The 25,907-nt window shown below is 54.9% G+C and overlaps 2 protein-coding genes across 8 annotated transcripts in view; one reads left to right on the plus strand and one right to left on the minus strand.

Annotated features, from left to right (window-relative positions):
- The window catches only part of NBEAL2 (neurobeachin like 2), a 30,145-nt gene extending 15,159 nt beyond the window's left edge, over positions 1 to 14,986 (minus strand). For 2 of the 7 annotated variants that reach the window (XM_042236336.1, XM_042236340.2), the window contains exons 1-12: positions 6,663 to 6,754; positions 6,019 to 6,107; positions 5,814 to 5,942; positions 5,634 to 5,715; positions 5,427 to 5,551; positions 5,176 to 5,258; positions 3,358 to 3,443; positions 2,983 to 3,265; positions 2,723 to 2,829; positions 2,155 to 2,235; positions 715 to 798; positions 214 to 312 (exon numbers count right to left, since the gene is read on the minus strand). In XM_042236336.1, the coding sequence (XP_042092270.1) occupies positions 214 to 312; positions 715 to 798; positions 2,155 to 2,235; positions 2,723 to 2,829; positions 2,983 to 3,265; positions 3,358 to 3,443; positions 5,176 to 5,258; positions 5,427 to 5,551; positions 5,634 to 5,715; positions 5,814 to 5,942; positions 6,019 to 6,107; positions 6,663 to 6,692 (1,278 nt within the window). In that variant the 5' untranslated portion in view covers positions 6,693 to 6,754. Of the gene's footprint in view, positions 1 to 213; positions 313 to 714; positions 799 to 2,154; positions 2,236 to 2,722; positions 2,830 to 2,982; positions 3,266 to 3,357; positions 3,444 to 5,175; positions 5,259 to 5,426; positions 5,552 to 5,633; positions 5,716 to 5,813; positions 5,943 to 6,018; positions 6,108 to 6,662; positions 6,755 to 10,733; positions 10,930 to 14,863 lie in introns of those variants that run through there. The other 5 variants (XM_042236338.2, XM_027957720.3, XM_042236339.2 and 2 more) reach the window with 5 other exon arrangements.
- Positions 14,987 to 15,153: 167 nt separating this feature from the next.
- Positions 15,154 to 25,907, plus strand: part of CCDC12 (coiled-coil domain containing 12) — a 43,225-nt gene continuing 32,471 nt past the window's right edge. The window contains exon 1 of the mRNA XM_004018503.6: positions 15,154 to 17,589. Within this exon, the coding sequence (XP_004018552.4) occupies positions 17,224 to 17,589 (366 nt within the window). The 5' untranslated portion in view covers positions 15,154 to 17,223. The remainder of the gene's footprint in view (positions 17,590 to 25,907) is intronic.

The raw sequence follows: 25,907 nt of genomic DNA on the forward strand, positions 1-25,907 counted from the left end.
CATCCTGGGACTTGCTAACAAGCAATAGCTTCTGGACCCCATGCAGCTTGGAATCCTCGCCCATGACCCTGACACACAAGGTCAGGACACAGGTCACACTGTGTACGGGCCACAGTCAGCATGGTCCCCCAAAGCGGAGAGCTCATTTCCATGCTTGCCCTGACTCAGTCCTGGCTGCCCATGGGGGCCCTGACCCCCAGCCCCTGCCCTCACCATGTTGAGCAGCTCTTGCAACAGCCGATGGGTGGGGGGGCCGTGGCTCTGCAGGACCTCGTGCAGGTGAGGGTAGCCAATGCGCTCCTTAAACACCTCCTGTGCCAGGACGGGTGGGAAAGGCGTGAGCACGGATGTGGGCCCCAGGGCACGCTCACAACCCATGGGAAGCTTGGAGGAGGTTCAGGGCTCCCTCGCCCAGCTCTGACTCTGGGTCACGGTGATAGTAGGGGCGGGGACCCATGGCGGGACGGGGGGGAACGGCTCTGCCTCGGAGGGCTACAGATGGTGGTCAGCCACAAGCATCCGTTCCCCTCCAGCCAAGACACCCAGCTCCTAGGACTAATGACGAATGACCATACCTGCCCCATGGGCTGATCTGTACCCCAGAGGGCAGGATGGCTACCTCCCCAGCTCACTTGCTCTGACAGCCATCAGCCAGACCCACTCTATTTAACCCTACCCCATGGCCCTACTGCAGCGCGATGGCAGCATCCTCACCTTGGCGGAGGGGGAGCCACTCATGATGCAGGTCAGCACTCTGACCACGTGGACCGCAATGGCGTCTGTGTCCTGGTCCAGTACCTTGGGGTGAGGAGGGGCAGTCAGGAGAGGCAGGTGCCAGGATGTCACTACAGGGGCAGCACCCAGGCCAGTAGCTGAGTGGGCTTGGGGGCCCCAAGAGGGTGGCACCCTTACATGGACACCAGAGTGTCTACCTTTGCCCAAACTACTGTGACCTTCACCCTGACCTTAGGGCCCCCTCTGAACAGCTTGGCAAGACCCACTCTGATAGAGAGGCTGGAAGAAGCCGAGCCTGGGAAGATCACCAGTGAACACTTTTGCCGCAGCCCTCTGCCCATCACTGTCTGGTGGGTTCATAGGCCTCGGTCTCCACCCATCCCCACCCAAGCTAGACACACGTGCAGGCAGGCTGGCAAGTGCCCCATCACCCATGATGATTGACAGGGAGTCGGGGGATTTAGGGACAATCAATCACAGGATGTTAGAACCAAAAGAACCTTCGAGACCTTTAAGTCCTAACCTGCCCCTTTCCCCTAGATCCAGGTGGGGACAGAGGCTCAGCCTGGACAGACCCAACAGCCCAAGGCATGTTACTCCTTCACCCTGCCCTACTGAGGCGGTGAGGGTCAGGAGGACTTGTGTGTCAGCAGGTGCTAGACTGTATTTCAGCTCCATGGGGCCCTTGGCCCCAGCTCTGCCCGACTCCCTAGGGGATCTCAGGCCATCTTTTTCCCCTGTCCAGGCTTCAGATTCCTCATCTGTAAAAAGCAGGGGTCTCACCAGTCTCGCCTGCTTTGTAGAGGAATGGACCTGCAGGTTCTCAGGAAACAGCCAAGTGCATAGACACACGGGGCTGCTTCATGAGGCCAGAGCCAGGGCGGGGCTCCAGACATGGGGGCCCAGGTATTGAGCCACAGAGGGGTTACCCCAAGAAGAGCCCCCAACCAACACCCTACAGCCTCCTGGAGCCCACAGGTGAGGTGAGCAGGGGGCACGGCATGAGGTCATGAGGGGATGGGGAACTCCCAGGGACCTGCTTAGGGCAAGTACAAGGATTCAAGCAAAGAAGTGGCCCCATGTGAGGGACCCCCTCTGTGAGTGCCCACAGCCAAATCCCTGAGTATCTGGCCTCCTGTTTCTGCTTTGGTGCAATGGAGGTGGGTGGTTGAGTATCGAAGGTTCCTTCTGGCTCGGCAAAGCCAAACCCCAGCTCCCAGGACTAACACCAAGCAGGGCACAGATCCCTCCTGTGCGGCTCCTTGGGCTGGGGATCTGGAAGGCCGGTGAGAGCGCGTGGGGGACCCAGCCCCATCACTAGGCTCCCCCTGCAAACTGCAGAAAGGCTCAGAGGGAGCCCCAAGGGGTACATGCCCAGGGATGTGCGTGACTGAGGTGGTGTTGGCCTGAGGGTGGTACCTTCTGGACATCGGGCTCAGTCAGTAACCGGGTAGCCAGGTCACTGTCCCCCTCAGGGGGCGCCCGGGCCTGCAGGTACAGCTGTGGGGATGCAGGAGAGCATAAGGTGGAGGGGCAGAGGAGAGAAAAGATGAGGGAAGGGTGGGGTTAGAGCAGGACCTGGGGAGGCTGCCAGGGCTCCCCCCAAAGGCAAGGATGTGCCCTGAGCCCCAGGCCAAGTGCCCCCCGGCACGAGAGCAGAGCAGGAAGCTGAGCCACCCACACCTGCCCAGAGGGACAGCGCCGGGGGCAGATGAGTGGGCAGGAGTAGACACTGCATCCGAAACAGCTGAGCTTTCCCTCCTGCCCGACACCTGGGACTGGGGAGAAGGGAAACGGGGGGCCAGGGCAGCTCCCATCCTTCTATGACACCCTCTTCCTATGGGGTCCAGAGCATCCTGATGCCAGGCCCTCCCACTGAAGAGCAAGCCACCCCACCAGCCCCAGCCCATCCAGCCCGTTTGCTCAGCATCCACACATGGTGCCCCCAAGCCTCCGGTTCCAGGCCCCTGACCTGGGCCCCGCCCACCTTGCTGTTCTGGATGAGGCGAATCAGGTGTTCAAAGCAGTTGTTGCTGAGGAAGGTGGCCTGCAGCACTGGCCGGTCCTCGCACGCCAGCATCATTGGGATGGCATCTGTGGAGGGGTCAAGGGTCAGCCCCGCCAAGCCTCTTGCCAGCAGCACCTCTGGTCAGCCTAAAACCTTCCTCCCATGCTGCCCAGGCCAGCCTTTCCATCACCCTTGGGGCTTCCCCTGCTAATGCCACCTCCCCGAGAGGCCATACACACCGAGCATGCTGACCCGCAGGGTGACATGGGCTTCTTCAGGGTCTGGGCTTGGCCCGGCTGGCCAGTCGGTATTAAGGACGCGGAAGTAGCCCTCCAGCAGGGCTCGGAGCTCTGGCCCCCGCGGGGGTGCGCGGCTGGCATGCAAGACGTGTACGGCACCCACCAGCACCTCCAGGGCCAGCGGCACCAGGTGGGGGTCCTGGGCTGGCCTGTGGCCCCAGCCCCGCACCACACCCAGCAGGCCCTGCACAGAGCCGGCACTCACAGCCTTCTGCCCGTTCTCCTGCAGGTGTGGGCAGAGATGGGGAGTGGGTTCACCCAGCAGAGAGACCCCAAGACAGCCACTCCCTGGCCCACAGGCTCCTCCCAGCCTACCTTCCCTCCCGCAAGAACAGCTCCGAAGAGGTGGATGAGACGCAGCAGGAGCACAGAAGGCAAGCGGTCTGCATCTTGCAGGCTCTCTGGACGGGGGAGGGGGCAAGACAAGGTCAGCAAGCTTGCAGGGCTGTGGGTCCAGGGGCCACACAAGAGGTGGGTGCCCTGGGATGGCTAGGCCACAGAACAGAGGCTGGGAGATCACATCTCAGGGAGAAGACTGGTTCTGCGCTCGGAGCCTCTGAAGTGTCGTGACTCTGTGCCAGGGTTTCTCAGGAGGACACAGCCCTTCTTTGGGGAGCTTGTAAGGGGCATGGCTCTGCCCTGAGAGCCTAGCCAGACCCCTGTATCCTTAATCCTGAAAGTGAGGACCCCAGGGTGAGCGCCCCCCATACACACTTCCCCACGGCAACCTAGGGTTTAGTTTCTTAGATGCAAATCTGGTCCCTCTGCGCTGTGACAGTTGGAGCTTGCCGTGAGCAGCTCTGGGGGCCCTCAGTGTCTACTACACAGATGCCCCACACCCCATCCCCCACACCCGCACTGGGACTTCTAGGGGCTTTCACAGCGTCATATCTGGGAGGCCCACCTGGCTCTGCTCCAGCCAAGCTGGACAGGATGCCAGGACATGAACTGAAACCCAGAGAGCAGAAAGGACCAGCTCTGGGTCACATGAGTGTGTGGGGGCTGGGGCCATGCAGGGCTGCCTTGACTGGTGGGATGGGGTGGGAGGCTTCCCTAGGAACAGGACCATGGCTGGAGAGCAGAGAGTGAGAGGGGGCTGGAAAGGAAGGCTGTGGGGAGGAGCAGGATGGGATTCTGAGGGTGTCAGGGCCCCACAGAGGAATTTACGGCACGGAGAACAAAATCCTGCATGTATTAAGAAGAGTACTCAGGCTGTGGAACAGCCGAGCCAGGGAACTCCCCAGGGGCATCTCCCCTCTTGGAGGTGTTGCCCCCACTCCAGACCCAAGCCCACGGCTCCCTGGGGCAACCCAGAAACACTGAGATATTTTCTAGCCCAATACACCACCGCCTTCCCAAGCTGGCCTGCCCCTGTCCAGGCAGCACCCTGCCCTCGTAGTGGCTTAGTGCAAGTCGCTCAGTCATGTGCAACTCTTTGCGATTCCATGGACTGTAGCCCGCCAGGCTCCTCTGTCCAGGGGATTCTCCAGGCAAGAATACTGGAGTGGGTTGCCATTTCCTTCTCCAGGGGATCTTCCCGACCTAGAGATCGAACCCAGGTCTCCCACATTGCAGGCGGATTCCTTTACCATCTGAGCCACCAGGAAAGACCCTGCCCTAGGCCCATCTGAGATCCTGGCCAGTCTCCTTCCAATGAGAGGAGAGAGGAGACCCAGGGGCATAAGGTGCCCAGGGAGAACAGGTGCCTAGAGATGTGCTGAGGGGTTAGCAGGAAGGGGGGACACCTACTGTAGAGACTGTCATGCGGAAGTGAGGAGACTGGGTGGAGCTACAGGGACAAAAAGACTGGACCAGACAGTTTGAAAACGGTCCAGGCCAGAATGGGGTACAAGTCACTGGAGGGATCCAGGAGATAGGAGAGAAGCAGGAAGGCAAATCAATTCCCCCCTCAGAAAAGACATTACTCATTTTGTGTAGACATGCCCTTCCTCTCCTCTCTGCCCCTAAACTCCCATTTCCCTATAGAGGCCCATTCACATTCCTTCTCCCAGCACCAAGCGCAGCCGCAGTAAGTGGGTCCTTACTGCATGTGCAATGGGGAAACCACAGGAAGGGGCTCAGGTTTGAGGGCGGGGCCAGATGGAGCGGAGTGGGATGGGGGTGGGGCCTGACCTCGGAAAAAGGCGCTGAATTCAGAGGGCAAAGCAGCTGGAGGGAACTTGTATTTGCTCTTCTCCTTGGCGCTGATGACTTCCCTGGGGGGGCAGGGATAGGGTAGGGGCCAAGGTGAGGCCAGCGCTTCACTCCTCCTGGGTCACACCCCCTCAGGGGCCTGCACCCCGCCCCTTCCACCCCTGCACGTGGGCCACCCCAATCCTCTCCCCGGTCTTCTCTGGGTCCTCTGCCAGTGGGCCACCTCTCACCCCCTGTGCTGGCGCCGCCAGGTCTGGTATGGGTCGAAGAGGCCCTCACAGAGAAGCAGGGCATGCAGGGCTACAATCTCTAGCTGAGGCCCACGGTCCTCCTGCGGTGATGGGGGTCCTTTCAGCTATAGGCAGACGGAGAGGGTGGAAGGGTGTTAGCTGGGCCGTGGCTACCACCTGCCACCCCCAGGGTAGAGGCCACCTCACCTCGGCCACCAACTGGGTCAGCAGCGCCAGCACCCGGGGCGCCAGCACCCGGCCCCAGCCCGCCTCTACGTTCTCAGGGTTCCTGATGAGTGAATGATGGGAGAGGTCCCAGTGATATGCCAGCTCCTACCCCGGGCCCCAGCTCCATGCCCTCCCACCGTGAAGACAACAGGGACCCACCTACAGAGGATGATGAAGAGCTTGAGCAGCAGCAGGGCTTGTTCCAGGTCCCTGGCGTCCAGCTGCTCGGCCAGCACATGCAGCACGTCCAGAGGGAGCAGCGGCACCTCGGCACCCACCTCCTCTGGCCTGCAGGGGGCAGGGAGGCGTCACTGGGCACCGAGGACCCCTCAGTCTCCCACCCTCTGAGGAGCTCCAGCCTCACCTGCGTGGCTCCAGAGAGAAGAGGGAGATGCTCTTCTCAAAGGCACCCACAAAGGCCTGCAGCCACTGCTGCAGGTAGCCCAGGTCCTTCTGCAAGGGAGGGCACAGAAGGGGCACAGTGGACAGAGGTGGGGAGTGAATGGGGTTGGAGAGAGATTGCAGGCAGAGCGGGAGGGGAGGTTGGGGGGTGGGGAGAGAAAGGGGGGGAAGACAGGAAGTGGAAGGTCAGCACCAGAGGACTGCCCGACATACTGACCACTCCCAGGCACCCCCGTCTGCACTTCTTGGCCTCCCGGTCTCTGCTCCCACTTCCTAAACTCTTAGGGATCCAGGCAAGCCTGACACCAGCAGGGGAGGAGCTTAAGTGTGTACACGTCTAGAGTGTGGCTGTGGCCCACAAGGGTGCTGGGACTACAGGTCTCCAACCCACTAGCCTCCCTGAATCCAAAGCTATGGGCTGGGCTCTCGTCTGCTACCTTCTCCCAGCTTCGCAGGCACCACCTCCAGGAAACCTTCCTGGACTGTACATCTCAGGATGCATGTGCACCATTGACCAGGCAGAGCCATGCACACACACCCCACCCACATGTGCAGGCGCAATGCCTGACCTCGCCCCAGGAACCTCCACCCACCCTGGCTGGTTACCTGGACCCCAGGTCCCAGAGCTGGTTCCATGGGCAAGAGCGACAGCGGCTGAGCCCAGGTCTGGGCGCCACCAGCCAGGGAAACTTTGGTGTGAACGGGAAATGTCCCCTCCCGCCCTGGCCCCTGGGGCAGGAAGCGCAGAGTCACGGTGGGGGAAGGGGGCCGCTTCCTCCCGGCAGACCGCAGGGATGTGGGGGGGCCTGGGGCACCCAGGGCCCAGCAAATGAAGCTGCGAAGGACCCAGCCTAGCACCGGGGGTGGGGCCTGCAGCACAAAGGGGCGGGGGTCACACTGCCCTGGGTGGAGTTTGTGGACAGAAACTAGCTGTATAGGCGTGAAGTCCGGCCTATCTAGGGACAGCCTGTGGTCCCTACTACAATAGTGCCCTTCATTCAGGGCACCCACAGCTCCCTGAGCAGGGTCTGAGGCCTCTGGCCCAGGAAATAATACTGGAGGACTCATCCATACCTTTGCCTTGCCCTCAAGCCAAGTCTTGTCTTGGCTCCCCATTGGCCCTGCAGGTCTCTTGCTGCAGGCACACAGGTAAGCCCCAGACAGCCCTGACCTCTAAGCTCCTCCCAGGGCATAGAGTGGGCGGTGGCCTGGAACTAAGCTCCTCCTTCCATCCTTCCACCTTCCCTCCTTCGACGCTGGCGTCATCTGGAGCTCCCATCTAACAGTAGGGCCCAGAAGGCAACTTTCTTTCCCAGGGGCAGAGGGGAAGGACAGGGACTAAGGTGGAGAAACTTTACGGGCCAGGGACTCATCACAGGCAACACCCCAAGCCTGTTCCCCGGCTGCCAAGACCTCAACTCCAGGACCTGCACAACTATCTGCATGGACAGCTCATGTTTTGGCCACTTGTGGGCCTCACACCACAGGGCCAGGACTGAACGGGCCCCAGGGGAAGAGGGCCTGACCCCAGCAGACTGGGCCAGGCCCCCCAGAAACTGTGGCAGAGCAGCCCTCCGCCCCGTGGTTGAACCCTCTCATACATTTTGTCACAGAGCTGAGACCCAGGCAGCTCAGAGAGAGGGTGCGGCCTCTGGGGTGCACACCACCAGGACTTTCTGCCGGTCAGTTCTCCTTGGTGACCTTGCCACCCTATGCTGCTGGCTGCCTCCCTGCTCACCTACCTCTGTCCATTCCATACCTCTCCTCTCCACAGACCAGCAAGGGCACCAGCATGCCCAGCCCTGAAAACACCAGAGCTGGCCAGGGCTCTCAAGACTATTTCTTCTGAACTCTTCCCATGGCAGATGGGAAAACGGGGGGCCCCTGAGGGGATGCCTCATGCACCACCACAGCTGCAGCTGTACCTCGAAGGATGCTAAAAGCCAGACCTATGTTCTAGGCCAGGCCCACTCACGGTGGCTAGAGTCAGTCAGCCGAGCTGACTGCACAACTCACAACTCTGCCTGGGTGATCCCACAGATCCCAGTCTACCTGCAGAACTGTCCCAACACCATCCCGCCTTCTCCTCTAAACCACCCCTAGTCAAGCCACCGTCTCTCCCACCCAAAACATGAGTCTCTTTTGCCCACTGTAGCTCTGATGAGCACCTACAAGCCACATATGATCACGTCCTCCCTCCCTGGACCAAAGATAAAGGCTTAATTGCTAAGCCAGGCATCCTGGGTCCCTAGTCCAACCAGGGCCTGCTTCTCCAGCCTGTCTGGCCTTCATATCTGTGATGCACACTCTCCTGTGCAGGCCTCTGCTCCCCACCCAGGCCCTGGTGCCATTTGTGACTTGCGCTTGTGGTACTTAAGCAGGAATCCTTCACCCTCTTTATGTCCATCACCTCGATCAACCCTCCCAGACCCGGATGGGCCCCCTCAAACTCTGCACACCTCCTGCTTCCTGTCCCTAGAACCATATCCTCTGCCTGTCCGGTCTTGCAGACTTCCAACAGGTCCAGGCTGGGCTGGGTTCAGGGCTGAGGCAGTGCAGGCGGCAGCCTCGGTGGGTTCTGGAGGGGTCTCTGAAGCACAGGACTAGGCAGGGGAAGGGGTAACTGCCTGTCTTGACTCTGTGGGTCTCACCTCTTCACCCCTGGAGGCCTCAGCCTGGCTCTGACCTGGGTCCTATGACTTGAGGCTGCAGTGCTGGGGGACTGGGAAGCTGAGAAGAGCAGGGGCCTTGTGCATGGAGGCAGTGCCATGTGCAGAAGGTTCCAGAGCCTGAAAGAGGCGGCTGTGCTGCCTCGGCTCCCACACTCCTCTCAACGATCCGCCTCGCCGGCTCCTCCTTCCCACTCCAGCTCTGAACAGGAGCATGGGCAGGCCAGCCCACTCCCCACCCCACCTGCCTGGCCCAGGGTCCCAACCCTGCCCCTCCCATCAGGAAGGTCAGTAGCAGCCACACTCCGCTCTGGGCCCTGCAGCGGGGAGAAAACTGTGGGTGTGGGGGAGGTCAGTTTCCCGGGGTGGGGGGTGGGGGGCGGTTCTCAGAGTTACCCCTCTAGGGACCCCAATTTATGCCCCACCAGCCTTGAGGACACTTGGTGCTGAGGGAGGGGAGCTCCCGAGGGCTGGCGAGACCCTGGACGGGCAGGGAACCACCACTTCCTCACAACTCTGAGCTAACCGGGAAGATGGGTGGGCGCGGCTGTCTGTCGGGGGCACAGGGACCACTGAGTGCCTGGCACCATGCTGCCTGAGACCTGCCTGCCCTACCCCAAGCCTGAAAGCTGCCCTGTGTCCCAGGGCCCAGACTTTGCCCCAAATCCCCCATCACCATCAAACACAAAAGTTCCTTAAACAGCAGCCAGCGCCCCCCAGGGCACATTGGCTACACCACTGTTGCAGCAGCCGGCCAGCCGCCCTACCACAGGCTCAGGGTATGTCCACTGCCGCCGCCTCCAGCTGAAGCCCCACTGGCGTGGTGCCCACGTCACTGCCAGCCTCATGCGCCACATTCATGGTATTACTCACTGTTCCCAACCCCACAGGTCTGCATGTGTTTGGCTTTCCGCGTTTCCTCTGCCTGAACATTCCCTATCAGAGTCAGCACCTCCCGCAAGATGCAGCTCTCTCTGGAACTTCAGAGGTCGGGGGTCCCACACTGAATGTGGGTAAGGGCATGGATTCTGGAGTCCAGTCCCGATTCTTACACTTGGTAGCTTACTTAACAGTAATCTCTCAAAAGGGAACTCTCCTACACTGTTGGTGGGAATGCAAATTGGTACAGCCACAATGGAGAACAGTAGGGAGGTTCCTTAAAAAACTAAAAATAGAGCAATCATATGGCCCAGCAATCCCACTCCTGGGCATATATCTGGGAAAAAAAAAAAACCAAAAACATTCTTTGAAAAAAATACATGCACCTCAGTCTTCACTGCACCACTATTTACCATAGCCAAGATAGGGAAGCAACCTAAATGTCCATCAACAGAGGAAAAAAAAAAGATGTGGTACATATATACAATGGAATATTATGCAGCAATAAAAAGGAACAAAATAATGCTATTTACAACAACATTAATGGATCTAGAGATTGTCATACTAAAAGAAGTGAGACAAAAAGACATATTATGTGATATCACTCATATGTGGAATCTAATTTTTAAAAAATGATATGGGCGAACTTATTTACAAAATAGAAACAGACTCACAGATTTAGAAATCAAATTTATGGTTACCAAAGGAAAAAGGTAGAGGCGAAGGATAAATTAGAAGGTTGGGATTAACACACACACACACACATATATATAAAATAGATAATTATAAAGGAGTACTGTATAGCACAGGAAACTTTACTCAGTACTCTAAAATAACCTATATGAGAAAAGCATCTGGAAAAGAACAGACATATGTACACGTGTAACTGACTTTGCGACACACCTGAAACTAACACAAACTGTAACGCAACTACACTCCAATACAAACAAAAATCTAACACACAGAAAAACCGAGACATTAACCTGTTTCAGCTGCCTCTTTAAAGATCATTGCTTTGTTTAACAGGTAAAGGCTTCCCGACCATACCCGCCCGCATGTGCTAAGGTGAGTGGGCTCTGCCTCTCCAAGCCCTTGGCATCTACAGCATCACTCTCTTCTCCCCACCCACCTCCATGAGTGACAGGTGAGTGGCAGACCTTGGGTCACTGGCTGAACCAAAGTCCCAAGGGCTACTCCCCAGCTGGGTTGTCCAGGCAAGTGGAATGGGAGGATCATGGTGGGCCCTGGGGTAGTGTTAGGAGCAGGGTAGGGAGAGCAGACTGAGGCTCCGCAGTGGTGATTCCTCCCAGGCAGCACCCCTTCTCCTGGAACAGGCAAACAGAAATGGGATAAGGTGGGATGGAGCCCGATCGGGATGACCTCTTTCAGGCCTGGGCGTCTTCCCAGTCAGCATCAGGAGGGGGATGGCAATGTTAAGCTGAAAGTGGCTTTGGGCTACACCAGGAAGACTGGAGGTCAGACTCAGAGGACCTCAGACCAAGGAATGAAACACGAAGATGGGGACTTCTCCAGGGCCAAGGCAAGTGAGACTAGTGGTTCAAGGGCCTAGGTGGCTGGGCCAGCCACTCCCCTTACCTGGGGAGGGGCTCTTGAAAGGCATGGACCTTCTGGTCTCCGTAACACCCCTTAGGGCTTAACCTTCCCCTTGTCCTATCACCATGGAAACCAAGAATTTCCTTTCAGGGTCCCCATAGTAACCGACTTGTTTCCATGGGGACCCCACACTTCCACATCAGCTCCCCAGTTGCCATAACAACGTACCCAGTGATTACCAGCCCCTCCCCCAACTCTGGGCTCTATGCTACTCTCCCCGTTACCTCAGTCTCTCCCTCTTCAGTTGCCTCACTAATGAAGGCAGGGAGGAGGAAACCCTGGTTGCCCCCATGAGGTATGGAAGGGGACTGGTGCGGCCAAGCAGCAAGGGGGTCCTTTTCCTCATCTCAAGAGGGTGAACTGAGGCATAAGAAGAAATATGGCCCAGCTAAGGTCCCAGAGGGAGCAGAGGGCCTGAGTAGGTTCCCATGATGCATCAGGGCTCATCGCTCAGGGTGAGGGACCAGGAGGGGTGGGCAAAGCAAGGTCAGCTGGAGTTCTCACCTGACCTCCCTGGAGCCCCATGTCCTCAATGACACAAATGGAGTTCAGCCTGGGCTCCACACCTGTACCCTCAACATCTGTCCCGACCTCTGGGCCCCTGAGTGCCCCTCAGCTCTCATGCACCCCAGTGCTCCCTTTCACTGGAGGGCTACCAAGCAACACCGCTGCTCCAGCTGCAAGGGGGCCGCGCATCTGCATATTTTGCATCACCTTTACACACCAATTGCAGCCTTTGGGTGCTGTCCCCAGCCCCCTTATCCTTGTGCCCACTTCCTAAGCCCTCACTAGGGAAGCCCTGCTGGGGGGTCCTCTGGGCGTGCTGCCACCAGTCCCTCTCACTCCTGACATCCTGCCTCTATTTCCCACGGCCATGTGCCTGATCCTCCCTGTCCTGCGCCCTCAGATCTCAAGGCCCAAACTCTGTCCTCTGGCACCATATCCCTGACAAGTCGCTGCTCTGGGGCCTAATGCCTCCATCCAGCTAATACCCAGGAAGCACCTACTAAATGTGAGGTGAAACCGTGGAGTAGCAAGCACAATGAGGGTGCAAACCAGGACATGCCTGGGCTGAGGTCCAGTTCGGTCGGGGTGGGGGGGACAGGGCGCAGGCCCACCTGAGTTCTGCCCATGGAGCCAGGCCTTTCCTAGGTAAAGGAAAGCAGGGCAGAGGCTGGCTGGAGCTCTGCGGGACAACCTGCGTACGACCCTGCCTTGGTTTCCCCGCTAAGGCCCTGGGAGGCTCAGACTGAGTGATGTCTAGGGCTCACTGTGGTCCTCCTTCAGGAGCCACCCACAGCCCCCTCACCCACTCGTGGCCCCCAGAGGTACGGGGTGAGGGGGGCTGAATCTAGGGTCTGTGAGGGGAAAGGAAGGGCAGAAACGGGGGTGCTCCCTGGGCGGGCCCAAACCCACAACTGGGGAAACAGGTTTACCAGCTGATGTCAGCTCTCACTGCTGAAGGGAGGGGTGAAAGTATTGGGGGACCTACTGGCTGGGTGGCTGGCCAGCTCAGGGTTTCTTAATAGCCTCTATCAGTTCAACCCCTTACCTATCTTCCACTCCCCTGAGCACATACACAATAGGTCCCTGCAGGGCTCTGACGCGGGCAGCCACCAACCACTCCAACCACTCCCTGGGAGCCCAGTGCAGAGGGTGGAGACCACGTTCCGGGAGCAGCAGGACCAAGCCGGCAGGAAGGCCGTGCTGGGAGGCTGGCTGGAGCTTCCTCTCCCCAGGAAACCTGGCCCCTCCCGGCTCCGGGGTTCACACTCATATCCTGGATTTGTTTGCCTGGCCCCAGGCTGTCCCCTGCCTGCCCAGGCTTCCAAGGCTACAACCAGCTAGGCTGTGCCCCACACCTCCCCAGTGAGGTGAGGAGTGGGAGGCAGAGAAGGGACTCAGCACAGGTGAATGCTAAACACCTGTGAGGAACTGACTGCCTGCAGAACTCAGCTAGAAGGGGCAGCAGGAGGCACCCGTGTTGGAGGTTTGGTTCTGGGGAACCAAGACACACCTTCCCCCAGAAGCATGCCACCCTGCCTGAAGACCCACCATTAACAGCCCTCAGACTCATCACCTCGTTCAAGCCCTTCACCTGATCACAAGAGAAGAAACTCACGACCAAGAACCCGCCCACGACCACGGGGACAATCAGAAGCACAATTAACATCCCTCAGATGTATCACCTCATCCAAGCCCCCCTTCACCTGGTTACAACTGAAGGAAGTGAAGACCAAGAACCTGCCCGCAACCACGAGGGCAATGAGAAGCATAAGGGCCAGTGGCAAGTTTCCTCCTAAAGCTTTTCTCCATCACAAGGACCAGCCTTTGGACATAGAGACAGAGAAGCCAGGGGAACCGGATCCAATGGAGCAGGGAAGCAGGAAGCTTCTCTGGCCTGGACCAGTCATACTGGCTACCCCAGTCATACTGGCTACCCCTCTGCAGAGTCCAGGCCACTCCAGGCCAGGACTGTGCCAAATTTACAGATATGGAAATGGAGCTCAGGGTGTAAACAGCATGCATGCTCTGAATCACACCAAAGATGGACTCTACTCTATTCACTGCCTCCTGCCAGATGCCTGGGTTTCTCACCACCCGAGCGGGCTCAAGAAGCTATGGCCTTTGTGGGCTGGATTCCTGGTCCCTGGGGCCCCAGACCTAGCCTGCAGTCCTGAGAGACAGTGGGCTAGCCTCTTCTCAGAGGGCCGGCTGATACGAGCATGAACTTCCCCCCAGTGCCCAGATCAGGAGCACACAATAGTCCATTGTGCCCAAGGTGCGCCTGAGCCAGGAGTGTGATGCGAGGCAGGTGCAAGGAGGAAAGTTGGTGCTGGGTGAAGGGCAGAGGGGTGTTGCCCTGGGTTCTCTCCTTGCTGTGGATACAGAAGGAAAGTGGGGCCCTATGTGTTCGATACAGTTTGGGGGACACCTGGGTTGCTCCCATCACCTTGAGGCCACTTAAGGTAGTCAATGAGGCAGGATGAGAATCTCAGGAGAAAATGGTATCCCTCCATCCCTTTCAAACATCCCTCCCAGCTAGTCTGCATTCCCCATCTCCACCCTGAGCATCCAGAGAAAATCTTTTCTTTGGGCTGGACCCCCGGTAACCCACACCCTCCTCCGCGCCCGGGGTTGGGATGGGGCCGGCTGGGGTCAGGAACTCACCACGGTCAGTTCGCTGCAGCGGATCTGATGAGTTGACCCAAGACAGAAGTAGTGACCTCCCACCAAGCCCACTCAGACCCGTAGACCAAGACTACCCAACTGGGCACAGCCGTCAGGAGGAGCAAGCCCAAATGCAAAGTAAGCCTCCCAACCTGGACCCCCCGCCGGGGCCTCAGTTTCCCCATGTGTAAAAGAGATAAAGGCCGGCTTGGTCCAGGCCCCTCTCCTCCGGCACAACCGATGCTACCCAGTCAGCACCCAAGAGGCTCCAGCGTGGCGCGCGCCCGCGAGGACAGACCCCAAGGTGTAAACGCCAGAGGCACCAGCGGGCCGGGGGCGCACACGTGCGTGCGGAGCCGGAGCAACCCCGGCTCGCGCGCAAATACGCGGCCCAGGTTGCGCCGAGCGCAGGTGCAGCAGGCGCCGGGCGCGCGGAGCTGGGGGCCCGGCGAGCGCGGGGCGGGGCGGGCTCACCTGCGCGTAGTAGAGCAGCCACAACTCGTAGAGCCGCTCCGAGGCGGCCATGGCCCGATCGGGCTCCGGCGCTGCTGCACGCCACCTGCCGCCACCGCCTCCTCCTCCGCGCCGCCCGCCGGTTGCCCTCGGCCAGGCCCATGGGCGGAGGGCGTCACTCCAGGGCGGAGCGGCCCGGTACTACTGGGGGAAGTAGTACTGGCCCCCGCCGCGCTCCTCCTCCCGGTCGGCCGCCGCCCGGCTTCCTGCACTTCGGCGGCTGCCACCGCCGCCCCGCCCCTCCCGGGACCGAGCAGAGGGCGGGGAGCCCGGCGGGAGGAGGAGCCTGAAGTCAGGGCGGCCCGGAGGGCGCCCAGCGGCCCCGCACCCCTCCCCCAAATCCGCGCGCTACCAGTGCCTCGGGTAGGGCCAATCTGAGCCTTCCGGACTGGGGTCGGGGTCTGGGATTCCAGACTTGCCCCAGGTCTAGACCTGACTGACACGCAGCCCGCCTGGCTGGACGGCCACCATTCGTGCAAGGGAGAGGCTCGCGGGCTTGGGGGAAGGGGCTGCGGGCCGCGGGTAGATGGGCAGTGTCCTTCAACAAGTTGTGAGGACAATAACCGTGATGACCACTTGTAGAACTTATACGTGCCAGGTGCTGGTCTAAGTGCTTTATGCGGAGACCGAAGTGCCACCTTTTTTTTTTTTAATCCTATTGTTAGTGGAGCAGAATAGTGCGACGGGAGTGTGGAGTGGGGCGAGGGGATAAGAAAACTAGGACAAAACTCAAATAGCTCTGGGCGAGCAGTTTCCTCCACCTGTTTAGCAGTAGCTTTCACCTCGCCTGGATCCCCTCCTTCAGGAAGCCTTCCTAGATGCTCCAAGTGGAGGCAGCCTTCACTCCAGGGTTCAGCACTTGGTTCACATCTTTTGTTTTAACTTCAAGAGAATAAAGGCTAAAGGGTGCCTCGTGCCTCTGTTTGACAGGCAGAGAAACTGAAGCCCCGATGGGCCAAATGAGGACCATTTGGGCAGCATGAACAGGGACAGATGCCAGACAGTTTTCAGAACCAGTGCCACCATCACCCCTGGGCATCCTTCTTTCCCTACTTCCCCAGCACCCTGAGAAGTGAGGAGGGCCCTTGTTGTTGGCCAAGGGTAAGGCCCTCTATTGGGGCTGCTGGGGGGCTGCGGGTGGGGTTGCAGGACCCAGAGAGTTACCATCAATTGGAGGAATTGAGTCTGGAAGCCACTAGACCCTGGGTGGCCAAGAGGAGACACACTCTGTCTCCATACCCATCCTGTGCTGTCCTCGTGGGTTCACGGGCATCTCCTCCACTCTGGCCTTTTTCCCTACCCCATCCATCCTACTTCTGACATTTCCTGAGCACTGACTACCTTCCTATTGTGTATCACCTGGATACCTGGAAGGGCACCAAAAGGCCCAGGGTACAGAGGTCAAGAGGGTCATTTGTGGGGACAGGCTAAATAGGGTTGTGTGGCCCTGGAGATCTCTGTTGGGAACTGGGAAGGAAGGAGTGGGTGTCCACCTGCTGTCAGACTGGGAAGGGAGACCACAAGCGGGGAACGGCCTTGTTGAGACAAGTCACGGGTGTGGGTGTGGGTGGTGGGGGGAAGAGGAGGGCATGGGCTCCTCTCCTCAGGAGGTGGGAGGAAGTGTGGCTCTGGGAATCTGGATAGGCTATCAGAAGATACTGACTTCGGCCAAAGAGGTCTCTCTGTTGTCGGTTGTCAGGCCATGTTAATTAACTTGAAAGGATACCGTGGCAGCTCCAGCTGCGGAGCGGTGCACCTATTGGCCAAGGCCACACCAACTGTCAGCTTAGTTCTCAGGAACTAAGCTCAGAGTGGTCTCTTGGGGCCCCCTGGGCCCAGGTTGGGGTTTGCTCTTCTTCAGTTTAGGTAGTCTGGCTCCGGGTACTCTGCCACCCCATGAGGGGTTCGAGGTGGGAGGGGAGCATCCTTGAACCCAGAGGAAAATGGTCATTCAGCCAAGCCCTGCTCTGCTTAGGCTCTGTCTGAGCTGACAGCGGCCAGAGAAGGGCCCAGGGGCCCATGAACAAGTGTATCAAGGAAGCCACTGGTATCTTAAGAGGAAAGGAAAGGCAGACCACTTAATCTGGGGTCGGAATGGAGACAGTCAGGGAAGCCTTCCTGAAGGCATTCGAGCCTTGAAGAATCAGAAGTGGACAAAGATGGGTTAGTTCAGTAGCTCAGTCGTGTCCAACTCTTTGCGACCCCATGGACTGCAGCACGCCATGCCTCCCTGTCCATCACCAACTCCCGGAGTTTACTCAGAAGAAAAAGATGGGTCAGCCAATTGCAAAGTGGCGCCTAGGTAAAAACCAGAGAGATCGATGCGCTCTATCCTCCTTCACTCAGGTCTGGCTGCTCTTGCCGCTTTTTCCCTAATTGGCATTGGACGAATCGAGCCTTGGAGCCTTCTTTACCGGCCCCGAAGATTCGGACAGTCGCGAGGGAGGAAGAAGGCGGGTCCATTGGTTGGCTTTCGGGTCTTCCTGCTCTTCCATTCTCGTCCCTGGATTGGCCGTGAGAGGCTCATCTACACCTTGGGCCTGCGCGCTGAGGGGCGAAAGAAGGTTGAGGGGGGGTTGTCTGTGGGCAAGATGGCGGCGACTGCGGCCGGTGTGGGCCGATTAGAGGAAGAGGCGTTGCGGCGAAAGGAACGGCTGAAGGCCCTACGGGAGAAAACCGGACGCAAGGTGAGGAATGCCCTGTGAGGGCCGTGGCTGAGGTAACCAACATTTGGATCCGCCATAGCGACGAGAGGGCAGGGGGCTGCTGGGAAAAGGCAACGGCCGAGGTCACGCATGCGCGCGGTTCGAGCATGCGCACTGCGTCTGTGCCAGCCCAGTCCATGTGGCTTTGCTAGAGCTGTTTGTCCTTCGCAGGTGCTGTCGCGCATGCGTAGCGACGGGTAGGGCAGTGGTCGTCGCTCCGCAGTCCCTTTGGCTCCTGTGTTTTCCGTATGGGACTCCAGGGCCACTACGAGTTTCTCATGGTCATTGGTTTAGGCGTGGTTTGTTCGCGTCTGAACACGCTGAGTCTAACGTTTTCGCATGACCATCCGGCCTGTATGCCAGAGCGCTCGGAGAATGGCAGTACGGAGTGTACTCTGAGCGCCCGGCTGAAAGCCTTGAGTACAGAAACCCGACAAGAAAGATCCATTTCTAGATTTAGGGTAGACTTCGGGGAAAGAGGCGGGCGCTTAGTTGTTTACCAGGCTCTTCTTTGGGGCTGGACTGTGTAGTCCTACTGGGTGCCAGACTTGGAAGCGTTGTTCCTTGGTCTTGTTTGAAGCCAAAATGGCCTGATTCTGTTTCTACTTTGTTCTTCTCTCGGAAGTAATCGAGGGAAAGGAGAACTCTGAGGCTCACTGCTTCTGTGCGAACCCTGGACCTGTCACTTGGGGTTGTGAGATGTGGAACAAATTGCTTCATCTCCGTGAGCCTCGGTTTCTTCATGTCTCCAGTGGAGGATAACAACCCCTAAACGTTCGTTCTCACTGGATTATTTACTCTGTTAGATTATCTATATGCAAGAGCACTGGAGACTGTAGAGTACGGAGGATGGACGTTGTTTATTCTGCTGTGTTTGGATGGGCAAAAACTTTGTCCTCAAGTGTGCAAAATACAAAGGATGTTATCTAGACCTGCAAGGGATTGGGGAAAACAGGGAGGCCATTTTCCAACTAAAAAAAGAGTCGGGCAGGTCGCTTTGGTTTGTTGCTTTTCTGCATGGCTCTCTGATGTCCTGCTAGAAAAGAGGAAGGGGAAGTAATAGAGAGTGAAAGCCAGCAGAATTGCCTTCTGTTTTTATTGGCAACTTTTCGGTCCTGTCAGTCATCTCTGCAAACTTCGTGGCCCAGGGATGCTCAGGACCTCAACTTTATAAACAGTAGCTAGTCGACTGGAGCTGTTGGCTTAGATTTAGGGCCCAGATGATTGGAATTTGGGTTTGAGGGCAGAACACAAAGAACAAAACAGCATCCTCAATGCCCCTTGCAATGGGAAGGAGGCCCAGGCTATCAGAAAACTGGCCTTTAAATAAACTATATATTTATTTTTGGCTCTGCTGGGTCTTTGTTGCTGAGTGGACTTATCTCCAGCAGCAGCAAGCTGGAGCTACTCTAGTTGTGGTGCGCAGGGCTTCTCATTGAGGTGGCTTCTCCTTTTGTGGAGGTCTGGGATACAGGCACAATAATTGTGGCACCTGGGCTTAAGTTGCTTCGCAGCATGTGGGATCTTCTCAGATCAGAGGTTGAACCCACATGTCTTTTGCATTCGCAGGCGGATTCTTTACCACTGAGCCACCAGAGAAGTCCAAAACTCAGCTTTTAAGAGGGATTCTTTCAATGGGCTGAAAAAATGAGCCTATTTTTTCCCTTTGCTTTAAAAAAAGTTGTGTAGAATATACATAAACACAAAATTTACCATTAGATACTAATTGTGGTTATAGTTTTGATTTTCATTTCTCTGATGATTAGTGATGTTGAACATCTCATGTGCCTATGGCCATTTGTGTGGGGTTTTTTTTTTTTTGAGAAGTGTTTATCAATCCTTTCCCCCTATTTTTTTCTTTTTGCTATTGCTTTGCTCATTTTTTAATTGGGTTTTGACTGTAGTTGTTGAATTGTAGTTCTTCATGTGTTCTGGATTTTAAGCCTATTATCAGATAAGTGATTTGTAAATATTTTCTCCCACTCCCAAGGTTGTAGTTTTACTTTCTGCTAATGTCTTTTGATGTGCAGAGTTTTAAATTTTGATGGTCATTTTACCTTTTTCTTTTTCTGTTGTTGAGGCTGCTTTTGGTATTGCACCCCATGAACCATTGTCAAATAGAAGATCATGAAGCTTTTCCTCTGTTTTTTTTCTAAGAGTTTTATAGTTTTAGCTCTTTCATTTAGGTCTTTGATCCATTTCAAGTTAATGTTTGTATATGGTATAACGTACTTTCTTTTGCATGTGAAGGTCCTACTTTCCCGGGCCCATTTGTTGAAAAGACTGTCCTTTCTCTATTGAATGTTCTTTGTGCCCTTGTTGAGAATCATTTAACAGTATATGCAGGAGTTTCTTTCCGGGCTCTCTCTCCTGTCCATTGGTCTGTAGTTTGTCCTTAGGGCTGTGTCCCACTGTTTTGATTGCTGTAGCTTTGTAGTAAGTTTTGAAGTCAAGAAGAATGAGTCCTTCAACTTAATTCTCTTTCAGGATTCTTTTGGCTATTTGGGATTCCTTGAGATTCCATATGAATTTACTTTCATTTTTTCTGTTTGTGCAAAAAGCACCATTGAGATTTTGATCGGGGTTGCTCTGAATCCATAGATCATTTTGAGGAATATTGCCATCCTAACAATATTGTCTTCCAGTTCAAGAGCATGGGATGTCTTTATGTTATTTAAGTCGTCAATTCCTCTCAGCAGTACTCTCTAGTTTATACTGTACAAGTCTTCAGCCTCGTTGGTAAATTGGTATTAGTGTTCCTCAGTATTTTATTCTTTCTCATGCTGTTGTAAATAGGATTATTGTCTTAAATTCCTTTCAGGTTGCTCTTTGCCAGAAGTGCTGCTGATTTTCATCAGTTGATTTTGTATCCTGGAACTTTGCTGAATTTGTTATTGTTCCTGAGTTTTTTGTTTTTATTTTTATTCTTATTTGTTTTTATCTGGGTGGGTTGTTTGTCTGTTTTGGTGGGCTCTTTGGGGTTTTCTGCATATAAGATCATGTCCTCATTGAACATCCTTTTTTGGCAGGTCTAGCTAGGAGCTCTTGATTATTCCACTCGTATAGGCCTTTTCCTGCTTACAAAGGGAAGTTAGAATGTTTAGTTGATTCTTCAGTTTCCACACAGTGGTGTCAGCGGTGCAGCAGTGGTAGGCGATGAAGTGTTGTTTGGTTTGTTTGAACATGGGTTATTAGAGCTAGTACTCCTTGTGTTCAGCAGGTGTCTGTTGCGCACGCACCGTGCACCAGCCGTTCAGACGCTGGAGGTGCCACAGTGAACCAAGCACACAGAAGCCTGTGCCCCAGGCAGCTTCCATGTAGCTTGGGGAGCACTCGGTCAAGCAAAATACATCTTGTGTTAGATGGAGATGGTGTTATGAAGAAAAGGAAAGAAGAAAAGAGAGATGGGGTGTGGCTGGTGCTCCTCTTTTACTCAGTAGCTCTGGCAGTTTAATTTCTTTATTAAAGGCAACAGTATTTTCAGATTTAACATGGTTAATGATACCACCTGCCTGGCTTATCTTATCTGGTGTTGATGACAACCTTGAGAAGAAGGAAGGAGGAGGGCTGATTTGTAGGTAGAAGCACTGAGACCAATAAACATGAGGCGGTTTTATTTGTCACGTAATGAGGAGGTACCCTAAATGAACGCTGGGGTGAGGAGGGACCACGAGAACAGGGGGTGGCTGTCTTCACTCACTGGATTGGACTGGTTTCCCTGAGGCAGAGTGGGGCAAGTTGAGAAACCTTCCTATGTATTTTGTGATTCCTTAAGGTTTTATGAATTACATCCCCCCAAAAACAACAGTGGCAAAAAAGTATAGACCTCAATCCAAGCTGCCCACATACCTTAATCTTTTCTGATTAAGACCCTAACTAGTCCTGATTCTGGCCCTTCTTCACACCAACAAGGATGGGTGTGGCCTTACTTGCCACAGTTCCTTTTCTTTTTTTTGATATGCTTTTTTATTTTGGTAAAATCTGGGTGACCTCAAATTTGCCATTTAACTGTTTTTCATCGGCATTAAATAGATTCACAAATGTTGCGCAACCGTCACCACTATTTCTGCAACGTTTTCATCACTCTAAACAGAAACTCTGCAGCCATTAAGCAATAACTCCCCATTCCTCTCTTACCCCGGCCCCTTGTAGCTGCTAACCTACTTTCTGTCTCTCTGAATTTGCCTAATGTAAATATCTCATATAGAAAGGAATCTTTCAGTATTTGTGCTTTTGTCTTTGGCTTGTTTCACTTAGTGAAATAATGCTTGTAATTCTGGGTCCATCCATTCTAGTATGTAACAGTTTCCTTTTAAAAGCTGAATAATATTCCATTTTATATATATGTATGTACACATACACACTCACCTTATATGTATATACACAGAACACATGTTATTTAGTCATCTGTTCACGGACACCTTTTGGCAGTTGTGATTAATACTGCCACTGGTATATTGGTGTACTTTTTGGTGTATAAATCTTTGAGTCCCTGTTTTTAGTTCTGAGTATATATCTAAGGAGTGAAATTGCTTGTAATTCTGTGTTTAACTTTTTGAGAAACTGCCAAGCTATTTCACACAGCAGCTGTATCATTTTCCACTACCATCCGCAATGCATGAGGGTTCCAACCTCTCTACATACTTGCCAAGACTTGTGATGTTCCTTTAAAAATAAATTCTAGCTCTCCTGGTAGGTGTGAAGTGGTGTCTCATTGTGGTTTTGGTTTGCATTTCCCTGATGATTATTGCCGTTGAGCACCTTTTTATGATTTTCCATTTGCTATATGTTCTTTGGCGAAATATCTATTCATGTCCTTTGCCCGTTTTTAATTAGGTGGTTTGTCTTTCTGCTGTTGAGTTGTGGTTGATTTCTTTACATACTCTGGATATTAAACTGTGGTCAGATATGGGATTTGCAAGTATTTTCTCCCATTCTGTGGGCTGTCTTTTCACTTTATCGGTAGTGTCCTTTGATGCACGACAGTTCTTAAAATTTTGATGAATGCTGATTTATCTTTTCTTACCTTTCGTTTCCTGTGGTTTTAGTGTCATATTTAATCTTCACAGTTCTAGAGTGACGTTATTGTTGGGGTAGATGCCTGGGAAAAAGCCAGTCAAGGGTCTACACTCAGAGTTAATTTTCCAGCCCACAGTCATTTCCTGTGGGACTTGTGAGTGGGGAGGAAGTACGGCCTGCCTGCTGCTAGGAGATAGGAAACGAGGGGTCTCCTCACCCAGAGAGGCAGTCGTGCCCCGCTTTTATAGTTCATTCCTCTGATGTGAGGATGAGGCCGCCGTGGGGCAGACTCCAGGCTTGAGCACTGCCTCAGCCTGTTGATGGAGAGTGCCTGTCTGCCCCATGGGGGTGGCTCCCTGCTGGCCCCCTAGACTCAGTGGCAGGTCCTTCATTGATACCATCTGTGCGCATGGTTTTGCTGGAGGTATCATGGTTTCAGGCATGAGGTTGATTTTCCTCATGGTTTATCTTCTTCTCTCTCACAAGACTGTAAACTCATAATGTAGTGTCATCTAGAGGAATCTGTCCTGAGAGAGTGACAGACGGACTCAAGATTCCGGTCACAGGTTTCCATGTATTATTCAGTAGTAAAGCTCCATCATGGTTGTGCAGCTCGGCAGTTTTCCAGAGTGCTTCCTTGCTAGCCCACATGATGCCACTGATTTGAGAGGGGGCAAGATGCTGTGTTCCAAGGTGCTGGGATGCCCAAGGTGATGAAGGCTAAGTAACTCTGCTGGATTCTTGCCCAAGCAAGACCCTCTGCTAGAGGGGGCTTTTATTCAGGGGCAGCCTCACTTGTAGCAGCATCCTGCAAGTCAGCCAGTCCAGGGTGACAGGTGGAGAGACCACATACAATATTCGACCATGCTCCTGGGGTTCCTGGGAAAGCCACGCTGGGTCCAGGGATGCTTCACGGGAAGGCAGAGTGGAACATGAGCTGAGTCATGATGGATGGGACTGAGGATGGAGTATTAAAGTAGCTGGAAAGGAATGTTCCACAGGAACAGTTCAGAGATGGGGACATTCAGGGGCACAGAGAGCCCAGCAGGGATGCTCCAGAGGGTTTGACAGCACACAGTTGGCAGGAATGGGGTCTGAAAGTGCTGCTGGGCAGTCCGGTGGCCAAGTTCTACAGCAGCCAGAACTTCCGGCTGGGAGGGCAGCCAGCCTTCCCTGGGCACATACTTCTGTATTGTAGTATTGGAACCTCGTTTCCTGATGCTCATCCGGAAGTTCCAAGCCAGGTGAGTAGGTGAACAGTTCAAGGCTGTCGATGAAGCTCTGTGTCATTCTCTTCCGTCCTGGCCACCAGGGCACCTTGAGGCCACTTTCTTCTCTGATCTCGTCCTCATCAGCAGCCAGATGGAGGCTTCCAAAAGTGATTCAGTTGGCACAAACATTCGCCCCTTGGCTGTTGGTTCTTCTGACATTTGGCCTGGATTGGACTGTCTCTTTCTGCCCCGAGACTTGGAGACTGGTTGTCTGCTCAGCCAGCCCCTCAGGGATTGGGTGTGACCTCAGGGCCAAGGTCTGGCTGTCAGCTTTCAGGTTCAACAGCAGTTCCTGTTTTCCGCTCTAGAGAACAGAACAGTGCTGTTCAGGGTTTTCCATACAATCTGTGCTGTCTCACGCTGCAGCCGCGAGCCACATGTGGCTCTTGAACCCTTGAAATGTGGCTAACGTGCGTTAATTTTATTCCATGGGCTTCCCTGGTGACTCAGTGGAAAAGAAATCGCCTGCAGTGCAGGAATCGCAGGAAACCCAGGTTCGATCCCTGAGTTGGGAAGATCCCTTGGAGGAGGGCATGGCAACCTCACTCCACTATTCTTGTCTGGAGAATCCAATGGACAGAGGAGCCTGGTGGGCTACAGTCCATGGGGTCGCAAAGAGTCAGACACAACTGAAGCGACTTAGTACACACGCAAATTAGTTTATATTTGGACAGCCATCCTTTATGTATGACTGCCTTATAGAACAGTGTATCTCTGGAGGGCTTGCTCCATCTCATCCAATTCATAAGAGACTGTGTCTCACCTGAACTCCCATTAAGAGCCAAGAAGGAGAGGGCAGGTGGCAACCCAGGTGACCATCACGTCAGCCTCGGGTTTTAGAGTTGGGGTAGAGGGCTTTGAAGTTGTCAGTCTTTGTAGCCAGTGTCTCCAGCCGATGTATACTCCTGACCTTTTGAGTGTGCACCCACTGGAGTTGAATGCTGACGGAAATTCGCTGGTGCAGCTGTGATCTTCACACTCAAGACACGAGCGTATGGAGAGCGGAAGCAGTGCCGGCAGAGGGGAGCGGGTTGAAACTCTCTGACCTGGGTGTTGTGGGTAAAGTCCTAGCCAGTGTGGGGTGAGGGAATAAGAGGGAGCTTGAGGGAAGGGCTCGCATGGGTTGTGGGCAGCAGAGGGTGGCAGCAAGTGAGGGATGGTGGAGGAGAGTCCAGCGAGCTGGGGCGGCAGGGGTAGTCTGACTTGTCCGTGACCAGCTCATCTCTCAGGAAGCTGTCTCTGTCCCCACCCCATGTGGCCGCATCCCCATGCCCAGCAGCCTGATTGCTAGGTCACTTGAGGCAGTTATGTCTCCTGGGTTGACAGCCTTTTGCAGGTTGGCAGACCGAACATTTACATGACTGCTTATAGGGTCTCGTGACTTGTTCATTCCTGAAGCAGTCCTTTAAGATAGACGTTGAGTACTCCCTGTTTAATAGGTCAGGAGACCTAGGGCTGTGGGGACCTCTCATGTCTGTGCTTTGTCATGTTGTCAGTCCTGAGTGGTCCCTTCAGCTCTGGCCCTGTGTCCCTCTCCACTCCTCACCCCCAGGAGCTTGGGAACAAGCAGCCCTGAAGAAGAGGTCACCTTCCCATCAGGTACAGAAATTGCCACCAGGTTGCCTGGAGGGATCCGCAAGACAAAGCAGAGAGCCTGTGCTTTGTGTGTAGACTATCTGGTTCAAATCTCAGCTCCACTCATCCCCTCTTTGGGATGAGAGCAAATCTTGAAAGCTCTAGACCTCCCTGTCTCTGTCTGTAAAATCCAGACCTCGTCAGTAGCCAGGAGCACAGAGAAGGGGGCCAAAAGGGTCCATCTTAAAGTCTTGCACACGGGCCTTTTACCAACGTGGGTGTCTGTCCTGTCTCTACTGCCCTCCTGGAAGCGGGAGGTCAGGTGGTCCTCCAGCCCTCTCTGTTGGATGATAGTGGGTGGAGCCCACCCTGTTTCCAGCGGAAGCAAAGAGGACATCCTCCTGGCCCCCTGACTTTACTCAGCCCAGCCCTGAT

Source organism: Ovis aries, chromosome 19 (genome assembly GCF_016772045.2).
Source record: "Ovis aries strain OAR_USU_Benz2616 breed Rambouillet chromosome 19, ARS-UI_Ramb_v3.0, whole genome shotgun sequence".
NCBI classification, from domain to species: Eukaryota; Metazoa; Chordata; class Mammalia; order Artiodactyla; family Bovidae; genus Ovis; species Ovis aries.